The sequence below is a fragment of the Ylistrum balloti genome, unplaced genomic scaffold, assembly GCF_031769215.1.
Source record: "Ylistrum balloti isolate Yb309-2 unplaced genomic scaffold, AGI_CSIRO_Ybal_v1 Utg370640, whole genome shotgun sequence".
Taxonomy (NCBI): domain Eukaryota; kingdom Metazoa; phylum Mollusca; class Bivalvia; order Pectinida; family Pectinidae; genus Ylistrum; species Ylistrum balloti.
In genome coordinates this window covers 106767-124442 of record NW_026782390.1, presented here as the reverse complement: position 1 = coordinate 124442, position 17676 = coordinate 106767, and the positions used below count along the sequence as shown (strand labels likewise).

The following is a 17676-nucleotide window of genomic DNA, read 5'->3' as shown; positions in this document are numbered from 1 at the left end:
TATGTTACAGAAATAGAACTAATACCTGTTACTGTCAGTACTGTGTGTATATTCCAGAAATAGAACTAATACCTGATATTGTCAGTACTGTGTGTATGTTCCATAGATAGAACTAATACCTGATATTGTCAGTACTGTGTGTATGTTCCAGAAATAGAACTAATACCTGTTACTGTCAGTACTGTGTGTATGTTCCAGAAATAGAACTAATACCTGATATTGTCAGTACTGTGTGTATGTTACAGAAATAGAACTCATACCTGATATTGTCAGTACTGTGTGTATGTTCCAGAAATGTAGCCATGAACATTACATTACATTAATACTATGTACATGTTTCTGAATCCTTTTATTGTCTGGTATAATAAATGTACATGAAAGTTTAAAAAAAAAATTTTTTTCAATATAAAAATGTCAGTTTGAAACAATTCGAAGTTCACAGATCATTCAAACGATGTTTAACCCTCTAATTTTCACTGAATGCTGATAGACGATGATAATATACAAGAGGCCCAAGGGGCCTTAACGGTCACCTGAGGAATATATGTCAATAATCTGGGGATTTTAAAATGTTGCAAAAATGTAACAACACTTGTGCAGGACCATGTGTAAAACATCTGTACCAAGTTTGAACATGACCCACCCAATGGTTCTTGAGAGGAAGTCCATAATGTCTTAGCCAAACAGAGGCCAGAGTGGCCATCTTGGATTTTGAATCGCCCATAAAAGTTAAAACACTTGCCAGGACCTTGTGTAGAACATTCGTATCAAGTTTCCCCCTTTTCCCCCTCCTGGGGCCAATATTGGGGCCACGCCCTTTTTCTTCAATTACTTGAAGCGGCTTCCCATGGGGATGCTTTGTGCCAAGTTTGGTCAAAATCCATCCAATGGTTTTTGAGAAGAAGTCATTTAAAGAAGGTTTTAACATATGGCCCCTTTTACACCACTTATGGGCCCCAAAGGGGCCATAATCACTTTTTTCAACATAATTTCATATGTCCTTCATTAAGGGATACTTTCTACCAAATTTGGTTGAAATCGGTCAAAGTTGATTTTTTACCCTTTTGAGTGCCCCCTAGTGGGGCCGTTTTTGACCCAATTTTTTTTCATTCGCAAACTTTGTAGACCATACCATAAGGACCCTAAATATCAAATATGAATTTAATCTGAATGTTGGTTCATGAAAAGAAGATTTTTAAAGATTTACCTAATTTTACCCCCCTTTTCCCCCTCCTTAGGCCCCTATTGGGGCCACACCCTTTTTCTTCAGTTACTTGAAGCGGCTTCCCATGGGGATGCTTTGTGCCAAGTTTGGTCAAAATCCATCCAATGGTTCTTGAGAAGAAGTCATTTAAAGAAGGTTTTTACATATGGCCCCTTTTACACCCCTTATGTGCCCCAAAGGGGATATAATCACTCTTTTCAACATAATTTCATATGTCCTTCATTAAGGGATACTTTCTTCCAAATTTGGTTGAAATCGGTCAAAGTTGATTTTTTACCCTTTTGAGTGCCCCCTAGAGGGGCCGTTTTTGACCCATTTTTTTTTTCATTCGCAAACTTTGTAGACCATGCCATAAGGACCCTAAATATCTAATATGACCTTAGTCTGACTGTTTACCTAATTTTACACCCTTTTCCCCCTCCTTGGGCCCCTATTGGGGCCATGCCCTTTTTCTTCGTAAACTTGAAGCAGCTTCCCATGGGGATGCTTTGTGCCAAGTTTGGTCAAAATCTATTCAGTGGTTCTTGAGAAGAAGTGGAATATGTGAAAAGTTTACCGCTCACGACGCACGACGCACGACGACAGACAAATCATGATGGCAATAGCCTATGGCTCAGGCGACCTAAAAAAACTACGTCCTGTAGATGAATAATTGATTTACGAAACATCTGTTGTGTCATGTGCTTGTTGAATTGTACACTGAAGGTTTCAAGTTATTACTATTGACGTCTTAACCCTGTCAATTGCGTCGAGGACACTTGAGAGTGATTTCCTGTTACACGCAAGTAGGTATGTCCACTTGTGTGTAAAATCCAAACCTTTCGTATAGAATCTATCCTTTACGAGTCGGCTTAAATTGGTACGTTGCCACTTTCATTTCAGAAAACTACCTGAACAAATGTGTTCTTCGTTGTCACTTTCATTTTAAGAAAATTACCCAAAAATCAGTCTCTATATTGGAACTTTCATTTCTCGGAAACTCCAAAACTTAGATTCCATACTAGCTCTTTCATTTTCAGAAAACTACCCAAAAATCAGTCTCTATGTTGGAACTTTCATTTCTCGGAAACTCCAAAAATTAGATTCCATACTAGCTCTTTCATTTTCAGAAAACTACCCAAAAATCAGTCTCTATATTGGAACTTTCATTTCTCGGAAACTCCAAAAATTAGATTCCATACTAGCTCTTTCATTTTCAGAAAACTACCCAAAAATCAATCTCTATGTTGGAACTTTCATTTCTCGGAAACTCCAAAAATCAGTTTTTTATCATGGCACTTTCTAACACAGGTGCTCCCTGTTCACAATTCTGTTCACTTCCGTCGACGTCTATGTCCAGTACGTATCCTTCTCTTTATCCGTTATGGTAGCTGTCTTTATTCAATAAATTTTTAGTATATTATAAGTATTAAGATGTATGCCATGTACTAAAGACCATAGCAGTGTAATAGTATGTTTAAAACATCATATCAATCGTTCAATGTCGATTTTTAAAATTAACTCTAAGGACATCTGTGTATTCTGTTTTATACATTTTATACGTAGCATGAATTTTAGAAATAAATCCAAAGAGTCACGTGATAATGAAATATACCACACGTGTTTCAAAAATATATCCAACATCTACAAGTAGTTCACGATTTTCAAAAAAGTGTTTATTGTTTGACTAAAAACAAAATGGACGCTTAGTACAATTTCGGTGTGACACATTTGGTGTCGGTTTGTTGTATTTGTTAAATTTGGTTATAAAATAGAGTATATCATTGTCAAATTTGTTACTTCGTCGTTTAGTCGTGAAGTGGAATTAGATTAAGAATTAGCAAGAGTGTATTTTACTGATTGGTTTGTGAGCATATGACATAGTTTATACTCATTTTTGGATAAAAATACTTATGTTTCAAACATATGACAAAAATATTTGTTATAGGAGCTTGCAGTAATTAATTTGTCTTCTTCCATTCTAGAGTAACACTTACAAAATCCTGCATAACATTTCTCTGCTGGGTCAGACAAAATCAGGTGGTTTTATGGAACTAATTATCATACAAAATGTCGACAACGTAACAGAATCACTTAACATAAATTAGTATTAATAAATACTTCTTCTAATAATAATGATAAATAATCTTATATGGGTTACGTTCTCAGTTACACTCAGCTTAAGTGTGACAGATAAAATGGACACGTGAGAAATCAACTAGACACGTGACAGCCAAACCAAAATGCTAGACACGTGACACACCGAACCTGAATACTAGACACACGACATACCAAATCCAAATTGAAACTAGACGTGACACACCAAACCTGAATATTAGACTTATGACACACCAACCCGGAAGACAAGACAAGCGACACACCAAAGTAGACTGAAATTACTTTGTGATAGACCAAACCCAGTCTGAAAATAGGCACGTGACAGATCAAACCAGAATACTAGACAAAAGACATTCCCACCCAGAAAACTAGACTAGTGACACACCAAACCCGAATACTAGACACGAGACATACCTACCCAGAAAACTAGACAAGTGACACACCAAACCCGAATACTAGACACGAGACATACCCACCCAAAAAACTAGACAAGTGACACACCAAACCCGAATACTAGACAAAAGACATTCCCACCCAGAAAACTAGACTAGTGACACACCAAACCCGAATACTAGACACGAGACATACCTACCCAGAAAACTAGACAAGTGACACACCAAACCCGAATACTAGACACGAGACATACCTACCCAGAAAACTAGACTAGTGACACAGCAAACCCGAATACTAGACACGAGACATACCTACCCAGAAAACTAGACAAGTGACACACCAAACCCGAATACTAGACACGAGACATACCTACCCAGAAAACTAGACTAGTGACACACCAAACCCGAATACTAGACATGAGACATACCTACCCAGAAAACTAGACAAGTGACACACCAAACCCAAATACTAGACACGAGACATACCTACCCAGAAAACTAGACAAGTGACACACCGAACCCGAATACTAGACACAAGACATACCTACGCAGAAAACTAGACTAGTGACACACCAAACCCAAATACTAGACACGAGACTTACCTAACCAGAAAACTAGACAAGTGACACACCAAACCCGAATACTAGACACGAGACATACCTACCCAGAAAACTAGACAAGTGACACACCGAACCCGAATACTAGACACAAGACATACCTACCCAGAAAACTTGACTAATGACCCACCAAACCAGAATATTAGACACGAGACATACCTACTCAGAAAACTAGATAAGTGACACACCAAACCCAAATACTAGACACGAGACTTACCTAACCAGAAAACTAGACAAGTGACACACCAAACCCGAATACTAGACACAAGACATACCTACCCAGAAAACTAGACTAGTGACAAACCAAAATAGACTTTACCACTTTTTGACAGACCAAAACCAGATTAAAAGCAGTCACCTGACATACCGTACCAGAATAATAGACGCTTGCCAGACTAAACCAGGATACTAGACACTTTGCAGACCAAACTAGAATACTAGACACCTGACATACTGTACCAGAATACTAGACACTTGCCAGACCAAACCAGGATACCAGACACTTGCCAGACCAAACTAGAATACTAGACACCTGACATACCGTACCAGAATGCTAGACAAGTGACAGACCAAACAAGAAAACAGAACAAGTGACAGACCGGAAAGAGACTGAAACTAGAAACGTGACAGCTAAAACCAGACTGAAACTAGATATGTGACAGACCAGAACCACATACGTAGGCTGGTACTAGTATGTTCGTACTTACTAGAGCATCGACTTAGCCATTCAATACCTTTTTTTAATGTTTTCATGTCACTGTTAGATATCGTGTACGTCTTCGACAGCACAATGCAGGTTCAGGAATGAATGATAAAGCTATGTTGGGATGAATCATATGACTTTAAGATTACTATAACTTATTGGTATACGTCATCTTAAATGGCAGCCAATATATAGGTATACTGTTTCACTTATGGAAAAACTGCCAACACATTAATTGACTAGTTCCCTTAGTCATTCTAAATATTTTAGTACACTTGACTTCCATGACCTGGACAGCAATACAGATCTGGGAACATTCGTTAGAGTAAGCTTGATGCTCTTCATCTATACACTTAAGTTGTTAAAAAAAACATGAAAAAGAACACTAATTATATAGGAACTCGAGGGTCTGACCATATCTGCTGCACCATCAGGTAATTTTTCACACAAGCACTTACCTCCCCTTAGCAAAACACAGAGATACATGTAGCATTTGATCTATTCAACAGAATGAACTAATGACAAGCTGTTTATAAGAGACAGACAAAGCAACTACCAATTAGCTCACACTTTGTTTTATTCTTCAACAGTTATTCCGTGTAACTAACAATACATACAAGCCACACCATATGAATGGAGTGTAGTGTTACCATAAACTCTAATCTAGTTTGTGGCAAAATGACCAGCATATTGCATGGAGATCTATATATCTGAACAATACTAAACAATACATGTACATGATACAGTGGGTGACACCCTTAACAGGGCTAATCAAGGCAGTCCGAGTCGGGCAGTGCTCCACAATCCTCTCTCTCCTACACACCATTCATACCCTCTCACACCACATCTCAGCCACATACAGCTGACATGTGTTCAATCTAATATCTATCTGTTTACCTTTTCCATGTTATACAAAGCTTTAATGGTAAAATATGCTGATGTTGTGACTTTAATTAATGTCAACAATTTTTACTTGTGGTTTTTTTCATTTCTCTTGACTGCATCACCATTTCTTTTACAGCAAACATAATTTCAACAGAATGTCTAATATGAAATTATAAACAAAATCCTTACAAAAGAGGATCCGAGTAAAAGGTTTCAAATATGACAGATTACTTAAACTGAATAGGAAATCCAATAAACTGCCTACAAAAAAATGTTTTCAATATAATTCACCGGCCTTTATGTATACAACAAACAATTTATATAGTATGTTAATGATAAAAAAGGGGCTGTGATAAGCTCAGTGTGAGGTGCATAGTTCAAGCTCCCTTCACCTTGTCATTCTCAGGAGGTGAAGAAATACACTGATCTTTGCTGACTTGGCGAGACACTTCACCTTGAATGTTCTGCATGGCATAGAATGAGCCTCCCATATGTTGTTCAGTGAGGTAACCAACAACCACTGCACGAAAACTCTGCCTCAAAATGACGGGCGTAAAACCCAACACACAAACACTGATGCAAAATTTCAGAAGTATATTCTGATGTCATTTGAATGAATGTCAAAGTTTATGATATTTTAGTATTTATTTTTGCCCAGGTACCTACCATTAGGTCACAAATATTAAGTTTGACCCATCAAAATAATGTAAGCAACTGAAATAACATGGAAATATTATAAAATGATCTGTTTGCATAGGATAGAATGGTGATACAGTACAAAGGAGAAATCATCACATGACACACACATATATACATATAAAGTTTTTCCGTGGATAAGGACATTTTACAGCGAACAAGGTTAGACTGTTTAAACTGTCCGTGTACAGATCTGTGCTGTCTTTGTAAGTGTAATGATATTGCCTCCCAAAATCCATGACTGGTGTTTTTGTTTCCCATGAATGTAGGGTTTACTTGCATCCTCAACTTCAATTTTTTTTACATTTAAATACAAGAGAAATATTCCAGATGCAGTTTTCATTTGCTAATTTTCTCAGAGGTCTGTTAGTAACTAGGCTGATTATCCTATCTGATCCATTTCTGTACAACACTGAAACAGTGACTTGATCAATTAACTTAGGGAAAGTCACAAGCCCAAGTGGAGCACTCAGTGCTTAAGGGGAGGTAATTCACCAAATTTTGTTCACACAAGGTTCAACAGGAACAGGAATTAATATGATCAATAATTATAATGGCTATGACAGATAATTTTTTCTACAAATATTGCTTTTTCATTTCTTGGAATTTGTCATTCTCATGACAAGTTCACCTTCACATGGTTTGGACCCCACCTACACGAATTACAGATCATAGGAGCAATGACAAGAGAGACCTAAAAAAGAAACACAGTTAGGTCTAACCTGTATATAATACAGGGATAAGAGATGATCATGAACCAGACCTTAAAAAGGACATGTACAACCAGGTGTGACCTGCATGTAATACAGGGCCTTAGCTATAACAGACACACCTGAAACTGGACAAAAGTGAGACTTGACTGGGGAAGTATTGCACTGAAAATTTAGGACAATGTAACCATTGTGAAATAATCTTAGATCATGCTGAAGATATTCAACATCATATGCATAATGTGAAGTTCCAGATCTCAATTTTCAACTCTCATCTGGTATGAGATATCTTCAAACATCTTCCAGCCTTTGATTCTGTAATATCTTAAATTGTTTAGTTTCATATTACATTCAAACACTCTGCTGAAACTGTTTAAGAATATAACACTCACTGAGAAAAACTTGCTAGTTCAGAATGTTAGCTCAAATTGTGTCGAACTTGTTTTTGAAATATTACACTTAATGGAAGTGTGAAATAATTTGTTATAGAATATTACGCTCAATCAATGTGTGAAACTTATTCTATCATATCACACTCAAATAGTGTGTTGATCTTACTATAGAATATTACATTCAAATGTGAAACTCCTCACAGAATATTACTCTCAATAGAAGTGTTAAATAATTTGTCTAAGAATATTACACTCAATCAATATGTGAAACTTACTATATAACATTATACTCAAACAGTATGCTGACCTTGTTATAAAGTATTACACCCACTCAATCAGTGTGAGAAACTTACTATATAACATTATACTCAAACAGTATGCTGACCTTGTTATAAAGTATTACACCCACTCAATCAGTGTGAGAAATTTACTATATAACATTATACTCAAACAGTATGCTGACCTTGTTATAAAGTATTACACCCACTCAATCAGTGTGAGAAATTTACTATATAACATTATACTCAAACAGTATGCTGACCTTGTTATAAAGTATTACACCCACTCAATCAGTGTGAGAAACTTACTATATAACATTATACTCAAACAGTATGCTGACCTTGTTATAACGTATTACACCCACTCAATCAGTGTGAGAAATTTACTATATAACATTATACTCAAACAGTATGCTGACCTTGTTATAAAGTATTACACCCACTCAATCAGTGTGAGAAATTTACTATATAACATTATACTCAAACAGCATGCTGACCTTGTTATAAAGTATTACACCCACTCAATCAGTGTGAGAAATTTACTATATAACATTATACTCAAACAGTACGCTGACCTTGTTATAAAGTATTACACCCACTCAATCAGTGTGAGAAATTTACTATATAACATTATACTCAAACAGTATGCTGACCTTGTTATAAAGTATTACACCCACTCAATCAGTGTGAGAAACTTGCTATAAGTATAATATTCCACTCAATCAGAAACAACATACTACATAAAATTTCACTCACACAGATAAAAAAACAGCACACTAACAAGGCAAGTGGATCATACATCAATTATAAAACTTAAAATATCTAGTAAACAATATCTACATGAAAGGAACACAATTTTCTGGTAATAGAATCTGTCTAATTTAGATGGTCTTTCAACTACAAAGATAAGCACTAATGTGGATGTTTATATTTATATGAAATTCAATAGGTGTCAAGATTGAGTTAACGACAACCATGTCCATCTTTCCTGTTAAATGTTCACAGATTTATTTTGCATCAGAAGCACTTTCAACCTTTTCTCTAGGAAGGTCAGTTCATCAGTTTGGAATTTTATCAACACATTACAATATTTTTTGTTGTGAACACCTTTCAATTTACTTGCTTTATGTTCAATTAAAAGCATTTAATATGAATTATTACTTAGAACTGAATATTTCTAGTAAATTTGATAAAATAAACAGGAATCATCATCTAGAAAATTAATTTTTCATGAATTCTTAAATAAGAAATATGTTTATCTAAATATTTCCTCCTTGAACCAATTAGATTTTTTCTCACCTTTTCTTACATTAGGTTACTGAGACCCACACTATTTGATGAACCTTTCATAAAGATAAGATGATTTTAAGAAAAACTGGATAAAATGATAAATTATATACAAGGTAACTTGTGATGAAATATTACAAATGTATGGTTGTGTGGGGCACTGGTAACACATTTGCCTTTCACACAAATGATAGGTTGAATTCCTATATCAGCTGGTGAAAAAAGGTATGTGGTCACCTTTCTGACCACAAGGGTTTTCTCACAATAAACATCTTATGCTCTTCTGACAAGACAAACAAGAGTGATCAATATCAGTTGTTAGCATTTTTTGCAATAGTGTTGTAAAATGAATAAAGTTAATATTATGTATGTGGACTTTTTTATCCTCTAGTCCAAAATTTGAAGAGATTCTACTTGAATGAAATACTAGAAACAGAAGATTACTAGCATTCAACATTTTGCGTTCTCTTACTCAATGAATAACAGCACATTGCCAATTATAATAACAACAAAAATAAAATAATAAATAACACAGTTTAAATGCATCTACTACAAAACACAATAAATTAGCCTCTCTTGTTAAAATGTTCCCTCTATGGTGTCGTGAATTACCATATAATATTTAACGTAATTCAAGAAATATTTACCCATCTTTTTCAATGCAAGCACATTCTTGTCAGATAAAAAAAATACCCCTTCAATAAAATTTGTTGAAATTTTAAGGTTAAAGCACTATTTTCTGTCCCTTAAAACATTATTTTTGTTGTAGTAAGCACCTTTGGCTCTTAAAACAGAAAATATATGGGCCCCTTGAAAAGGAAATTTTTAATGGGGCTCTAAAAATGCAAGTTTTTTTTATGATGCTTCAGGTTTTAAAAACAGAAATATTGAATTCTTCTAAAAATGGATATTGTTTATGAGGATCTTAAAGCTGAAATTGTAGGTCTATAAGATAGATAAATCTGTACAGTGTAGCATATCATATGCAGAAACAGAAATTATCAAAAAGATTGTGTCTTGTCAACAATGAAAAATTGCAGAAATTAATTCCAAAAATGAGATGATATAGACTTTAAATTAAAGGAAAATTTTGAGTGGTGGGCACTTCAAATGAGAAAAGGCTCTTAAAGTGAGTAATGAAACAGTGAAGAACTCCGAGAACGACATGCTGTACATTCTCAGGAATCAGATGTAATCTAATTCTAGTGGTACATTTTATAGATGTGGTAATGAAATATGCCAGTCCAGTCAAGTTACTTTACCATCATAAGTGTAAGATGTTTTAAAGAACTTCAGTCTGTGTAAAGCTAAAGCAAATTAAACCAAAAATAAATATTGCTGTATAATGCAGAAAATAAAACAAGAGAAAAGCAACAAGAAAAAGTAAAGCACAACACTCAAGTGTACTGATGACTCAATAACAATGTACCAGCACATTAGTTATAATACAGAGAGATATCACATCATTTCATAAATGATCAAGGATTTCTAGAAAGACATTCTGGTATAGTAATTACTAAATATATAATACAAAACAGTGCAGGTCCTCACAAACAATGAAATCCAATTATCAATATATTTATAACACTGAATAAAAACAGACTGGTTTCCTTAATGTCTTGATAAAGATGCATTGAGTTTACCTTAGATTAATATCGCTTACAACACAGTTCTATAATGTATGCTCATTTAAATATGTATATTTCAAAATCTTTATATCAACAAATGGGAAATATTTTCACTGCGGCTGTCTGATCAAGAGAATGAGTTACCTGAAGGACTTTCACTTGTGGATCAGCTTTGATAAATAATGTTGTGTTGATATCGGTAATGGTCATTATAATATATTTTACAAAATATGCATAAAAAGATCAAGAAGATCAGATGTGTAGCCCAGGTAGATTACCATGTCATAGCTGAAGTGTTTTCTCATTCCACAAACCAACCAGTATGTGTTGATCAACTGGTGTCTCATACTATACACTGTAATTGCTATACAATACCAGACCTGTTTGACAATATCTAGCTGTTGTTCGTTTTGATTAGACTGTTGTGTTTCAGGACCAAGTGATCAACCTGCTTTTGTAACGGTGAACAAGTTTAGGTACTACCTGGTACTACAACTACTGCTAAACAATATGCCTGAGTGTGCAGGATTATCAAGTGTGTGTTAATGAGGAGCTAGTTACTATAGAGCTTGTATTTACAGTAGCATGCTAGTCTTGTAGTCACTAGTACTGTCACAATCTGCAGATCTGTTGAGAACTTAGTAGCTGTTTCACTGTCTGTTTTGCACGTAGCTACATTTTCAGATCCACAATTTTACCAAATAGTCTGTTGAAAACTTGAGGAATGAAATTCTGTCATTACATTGTCTATATCACATCTCCAGCACCAAAACACAGGACAAAATCAAAATGAAGTTCCTGTAAAAACAAGTCTCAATGACAGCCGAGTCCCTTTGTCCTCCATATGACTCTGATGTCAATTGGTTTCATATGTTGTGAGTAAAGCTGCATCCACAGGTTCCATACACGAAGGACAAGTGAATGATCTCATCAACCAGTCATCTATACAGTCTCTGTGATAGGTGTGCATACATGGCAAAAATCTCAGGCTCTCTCCCAGTATAAAGTCGTTCATACATATAACACATCTGGAAAAGTAGCCATAAATCTCAAAGAAAAATGTTCAAAAAGAAAATGGTCAAAGCTGCCATTTCTATATCAGTTTATCAACTTACCAGCAAAGAATCGAATATACTGATTTAATGACAATCTTGCCTTAAAAGTTTTCTTTGTTATTTGCTTATGTTGGAATATCAATTTATAGCCATCTTCAAATTCCAATTATTTTGCTATTAATGTGTACCTTTGCTATAATTTATCAATCAGAATACAGTAATTTCGTGATTTTCAAAAATATTATTTCAAGGACACTTGATTTTGTGGATGAATATAGCTCAATAAATCAACTAATTCTAACAGTTTGAGGGCATGTGAATTAATTGATTAACAGTACCGATGAATCAACAAAAATAGATCCCACACAAAAAGGACAGTTTTTACAGTATGACTAGTAATTTAATTGTGTTATAGTACTTTCAAGTTTCCATTTTAGATATGGTACTTACTCTCTTCCCTTCTTGTTAGTGCCATCATACACTCCAGTGGGCAGGTGACTGATCAGTCCAAGACGCTTGGCAATCTTAATTTGCTCCTCCTCAGACAGTTGGCTGGCCAGGCGGCTTACATTAGGAGCTGGGTGATAAACTGGTACACGCTCCTGCAAAATCAGATATATTTCTATAGATAAATCTTTGGCTTTCTGAAGATAATAATTTGACATAAATCTAGATCTATGAAATGAATTCTGTATCTGTATATGCTATAATTATATAATCATGGCACAGCTACTGTCCAATAAGAAACTTTATTACATTTTTTCCATGACATATTTTCATTTATCTATTCACTAGCTTTAACATCCACTATTACAGTTTTTCTGCAGATGAGCTACACATAGTTCATACTCCAAAGGCAGAAAGTAAGCACCCTTTGTATAACAGTGAGAACAAACATCACTGGTTTTGGTTAAGTTTTTTTTTCAAAGCAACAGACTAGACATAAGCTTATAATTAAGGAATGTCATGTGAACTTGACAAATGTGAAAATAAATGTAGTCAACATTGTTGTGTAACTTGATTCTTTGTACATACACATATATTTATGAATCATCATGATATCATGTGTGTGTACAGTATATGCAGTCATTCCGTACATCCCCTTGTAGACTCACCTGTGTTATGAGTTCATTATATACCTATCTGTACATGTTTATGACATATATTACCATTACATGCATTTCCCCTTGATAATAATATGTATGTATATAAAGCCATTGTGGGATTACCTAGCCCTTTGTACTTATCCTTCTTGACCTTTTATCATGATTACATAAGTAGACATGTTAACAGTTTTGCACATGATGACCCAAAATGACTAATGTACATGTATTAATGTATTGATGGACCAGAAAACCATTACCAATTAAGTTTATATGTACCTATAAATTATTAATGTTCTGATAGAATAAATTTTGTATAATCACCAGTGTCCCTTGCTATAATATATATTTAGATAGTATACTACATACATGTTAAACTGTATAAAATGTATTTTGAATTTGTTAGCCCAAATTCCCCCTCCCTCCCTTGAGACAACAACTGACTTTGAAACGCTTTCATTATCTGGAACAGTGCCAGATTCCAGAATTCTACAACACAATTATGTATCACAAGGTGTCATGAAGGCCTGTTTATAGGGTCATAAAATTGAAAAAACAAGAGTATCAGTGCTTCCTGAAAACAAATTTCTTGGACAAAAAAAATTACCAAAGGGCAATAATTCTGTAATTAAGGGGTTATAGGCCCTGACTTTACTACCTATACAGCACATTCTCTTAGTATGATCAATGTATATACAAAGTTTCATGATCCTAGTTTTAAAGCAAGCAAAGCTATGCTCATGACACAAAATTTTGATAAAGGACAATAACTTGGACTTTGCTACACTGCACCTTGCTTTTGTACGACTGATGTATTCATCACTTTTCAATATCCTAGTATAAATGCAGGTAAAATAATGCTCCAGACACAAAATTTTAACAAAGGACAATAACTCTGTAATTAAGGGGCTGCAAGCCTAACATTGGTACACTGCACATTGTCTTTATATGAGTTTCAGTTATACATCGGACAAGACATTTTAACAAAGAGCAATAACTCTTTTAATGAGGGGTCAACGGCCCTAAATTTAGTACATTGCACACTGTTTTGAGTATGATCTATGTCCCACCAAGTTTCAATGCAAGCAAAGTTATGCTCTAGACAAAATATTTTTAACAAAAGCAATAACTCTGTACTTACAGGGTAGCAGGCCCTGAATTTGGTACACTGTGTATCATCTTTATCTGATCAATGTCTACACCAAGTTTCATTATCTTAGTGTATAGGCAAGCAAACGTATGTGCCAGACACAAAATCTTAACAAATGGCAGCAACTCTGTAATTGAAGGGTCAAGGGGCCTGAATTTGGTACACTGTACATCCCCTAAGTATGACCAATGTATACACCAAGTTCCATGATCCCTGCTTAACATTGGACAAAGTTATGCTCCAGACATGAAGAGACAGATGGACAAAGCGGCACTTATATGCTCCCCCACAAAATTATGGGCAGCAAAAAAGAAAAAAAAATGGAGTTGTACAGGCATACATTTAAATAAATATATATATATATAATAATGTCATTCCAGGTCATCTGATTATTAAAAGGAAGCTGTTTGAAGATTTTGACCATTTGACCTTTTGACACTTGACCTCAAAACCTGTCATCTTAACATTCATTGTTGTACCGCTAGCCATCATGCTACAGGTGCAATATCAGATTACTTGAAATTGGCTACATAAATTTGTTGTACATTTATAAGTATCAGGTGATTATTAATAGTGAGGTCGAGATTTGCTTTGATTTTTGGTGGTTCAACATATTGACTGTCAAAAATATCAAATCAGGCTAAAAATTAAATGTGGAAAATAAAATATACTGAAATGCTTTGACTTTGTTCTTTTCAAGATTCTTTCTCACAATGAACAAAGCCTGTTTCCGGTTACTGTTGTTTGGTAAGGATATTTTTTCTCCAGGCTATATTTACATTGAAAGACTAGAAATATATGTATTACAAATATCACTGTACTCTCTGCTTTATATTCCACTGCTGATAATTAATATTGTGCATTGGAAAACTAGGATTACAGATGACTTGCATGGTATTCATATGTACATCATGTTTATGGTATGAACATTTCATTTGAAATTTTTAATTCTGATACTAACATCTGAAAGCCTGATATGAACACTTGTGGCATTTGCATTCTGATTGGAATGCAGTAAAAATGTATGATATCATTGTTATACATTTCAGAGTAAATTATATAACAATCATTCCCTAGACAATGCCATACAAGAGATCATAATGGTGATTTGATGCAAAGCTAAAGGTGTAAACATCTGAAATGTTCACATTGTAAGTCTGCCGCCATCATGGGATGTGTATACTAAATGGTATGATCATTATTGACTACAATGTAGCTATATGTGAGGAGATCATGCTTGACATTAGTCTGTTTAAATATTTGTCAAGCATCTGAGTGAATCGGCCTTAGAGTATGTATACATAAGGGTATCACAGGGTGTCACAAAATGTGGTCAATTGCAAAATAAAAACAGATATATATATACATATGCATGCATGCACATATAATGAAGTACTGAATTGCATGAATTGTTGAAAAGTAGTGCAATGGACTGAATTTCACTTAATTTTCATTCTTATTTACTGTTACTTGCAATATAAAGAAATTGTCCATAAGAAAATATACTGAAAGCATATGACTAATTCCCTACAATAGAGAAAACTTCCCCTAAACAGAGCTAGTTAGTATATTTTTCCTTAATTCCTAAACATGTTTTCAAATCATGCTATAAAAAAAAACAGAAATATTAATCTGATATCTTTATTGTCATATTTTATATATATAATTTTCATTTATGTCATATAGTTTACAAAATCCCTCTTTTGAATGGTGACCAAAAGGGCTGTCCGAAATTCTTCCATTTCTCAAAAAAAAAAAAAACACCGAAATTCTTTTTCTTCCACAATTGGTTGCATTCCCCAATTTCTAGATAAATCCATGGCATTGACAATGTTTTCTATGTCATGAATGAATTCTTGACACAGTGGTACATTATGACAAATCTCGTCCCTTGTGCACTAAATTATTGGTTTTAAAGTGGTACTGTACTTACATTAGGATAGTGGACAACCTTCAACATGCTGTTGACACATTTGACCCTGTGGCCTTAAAATTTGGTCAAGGGCATTTGTTAAACTAACTTGGAAGCATTTCATTCTTGTATATATTACTATATAATGCTGGCCTAAAACCAGACTTCGGACCTCTTTAATATTGTAGAGATGTTGATACATTAGGTCCATGTAAACGTCAAAGTAAGTCAGGGTTATTCATTTGAAAAAAAGGGACTTTGTAACACTTTATCCCAGCATGTTGTATCATGACTGGACCCTTTGATTAGTAACAAGGAATCCTTTAAATGGAGAAGTTGAGGAAAAAATAACGAGAAAACAACAGACAAAACACCAAGGCAAAAGGTCTTAATTAATGAACATCTATCAGGGCAACATTAAGTTCCAAGTTTGATATTTGTATATGTTTTCTACATACATGGTACATTTATAATGTCGGTACAAGTTACATTTAATTAGTCCATACTTTTCAAACTACGTATTTTTTCTTTCAAAAAATATTTCCTTTGTATCAATTTATGATCTTAAGAAATCTCCATATGCCATGCTTTCGTTAGTCACATTATGTAAATTTCTTTTGACGAAAAGGCTTTGTTACTAAAAATAGCTTTACCTAGATATCGTGGCGTTTGTGTTATACTAAATCGATAATCTCTTGCATGTCATATATAGCTGGTTTAAACAGATTATTATAGCATGAAAATGTTCACTATCCCAACATCAGTTAAAATACCCAATGTACCCACAGTTACTGACAACCAAACAGACTTCTAAACAACAAAGGATTGTCTCCGATATGGCCTTGTTTGTAAACACTGTCTGACATTGTGATCGTGACAAACCTGATACGGCGGAGGAGGGCCGAGTGCTTGCTCTGCTCCATCTTGACTATCATGGCCACGTAACAGCGATATGTCGTCGGTACTTGGTGTTTTAAAACAGTTCCCCATGCTGACTGGTGATGGCAAACGTGCTAACGGTTAAATAAAGATATATTCAAAGCATGGTTTCATTGTTCCTGGAACAGGTGACAAGTGAAAACATTCGCCTAATCACGCACATCCTTCCGCGAGTGACGTAAATGTCGGGATTGTTTGCCGATATTGTAATCTTAAGCAAATGCATAATTGACATAGAATATTAATATCTTAAATAAAATCTTCATTTCATGGTGACAAGAATTGTCCTTAGTTATAATTAAAATATCATAATTGTAGGATTACATTTTTGCGTAGAAATATTTTGTCTATCAAAACAAACCAAATATCGTATTTGGTTTCGTATTTTGGATGACGTTTAAAGGATATGTTGTGACATGACGTTCGTAAACAAGTTAATGAATCATATTGTCACGTTAAGTTTATTATTATTATAAAAATATGTCTTTTTACGAAACCGTCTTAGTAGTGTAAATATCAATGTAAAAGAAGTGCTTGCATCGATAGCTTATAATGATATATAAATGAAGACGTATGTGGATCCAGATTCTACTTTCAGTTTCCCATA

The 17676-nt window shown here is 34.5% G+C and overlaps 1 protein-coding gene across 1 annotated transcript; it reads right to left on the bottom strand.

The window, feature by feature from the left end:
• Positions 1-5593: 5593 nt before the first annotated feature.
• LOC132557204 (RING finger protein 11-like) lies at positions 5594-17205 on the bottom strand. Its single transcript, XM_060221699.1, has 3 exons — positions 17013-17205; positions 12416-12567; positions 5594-11938 (listed from the first exon to the last, which is right to left on the bottom strand). Exons 1-3 carry the CDS (start codon positions 17118-17120, stop codon positions 11767-11769), a joined length of 432 nt encoding a protein of 143 aa, XP_060077682.1. The 5' UTR covers positions 17121-17205; the 3' UTR covers positions 5594-11766.
• Between the last annotated feature and the right edge of the window lie 471 nt (positions 17206-17676).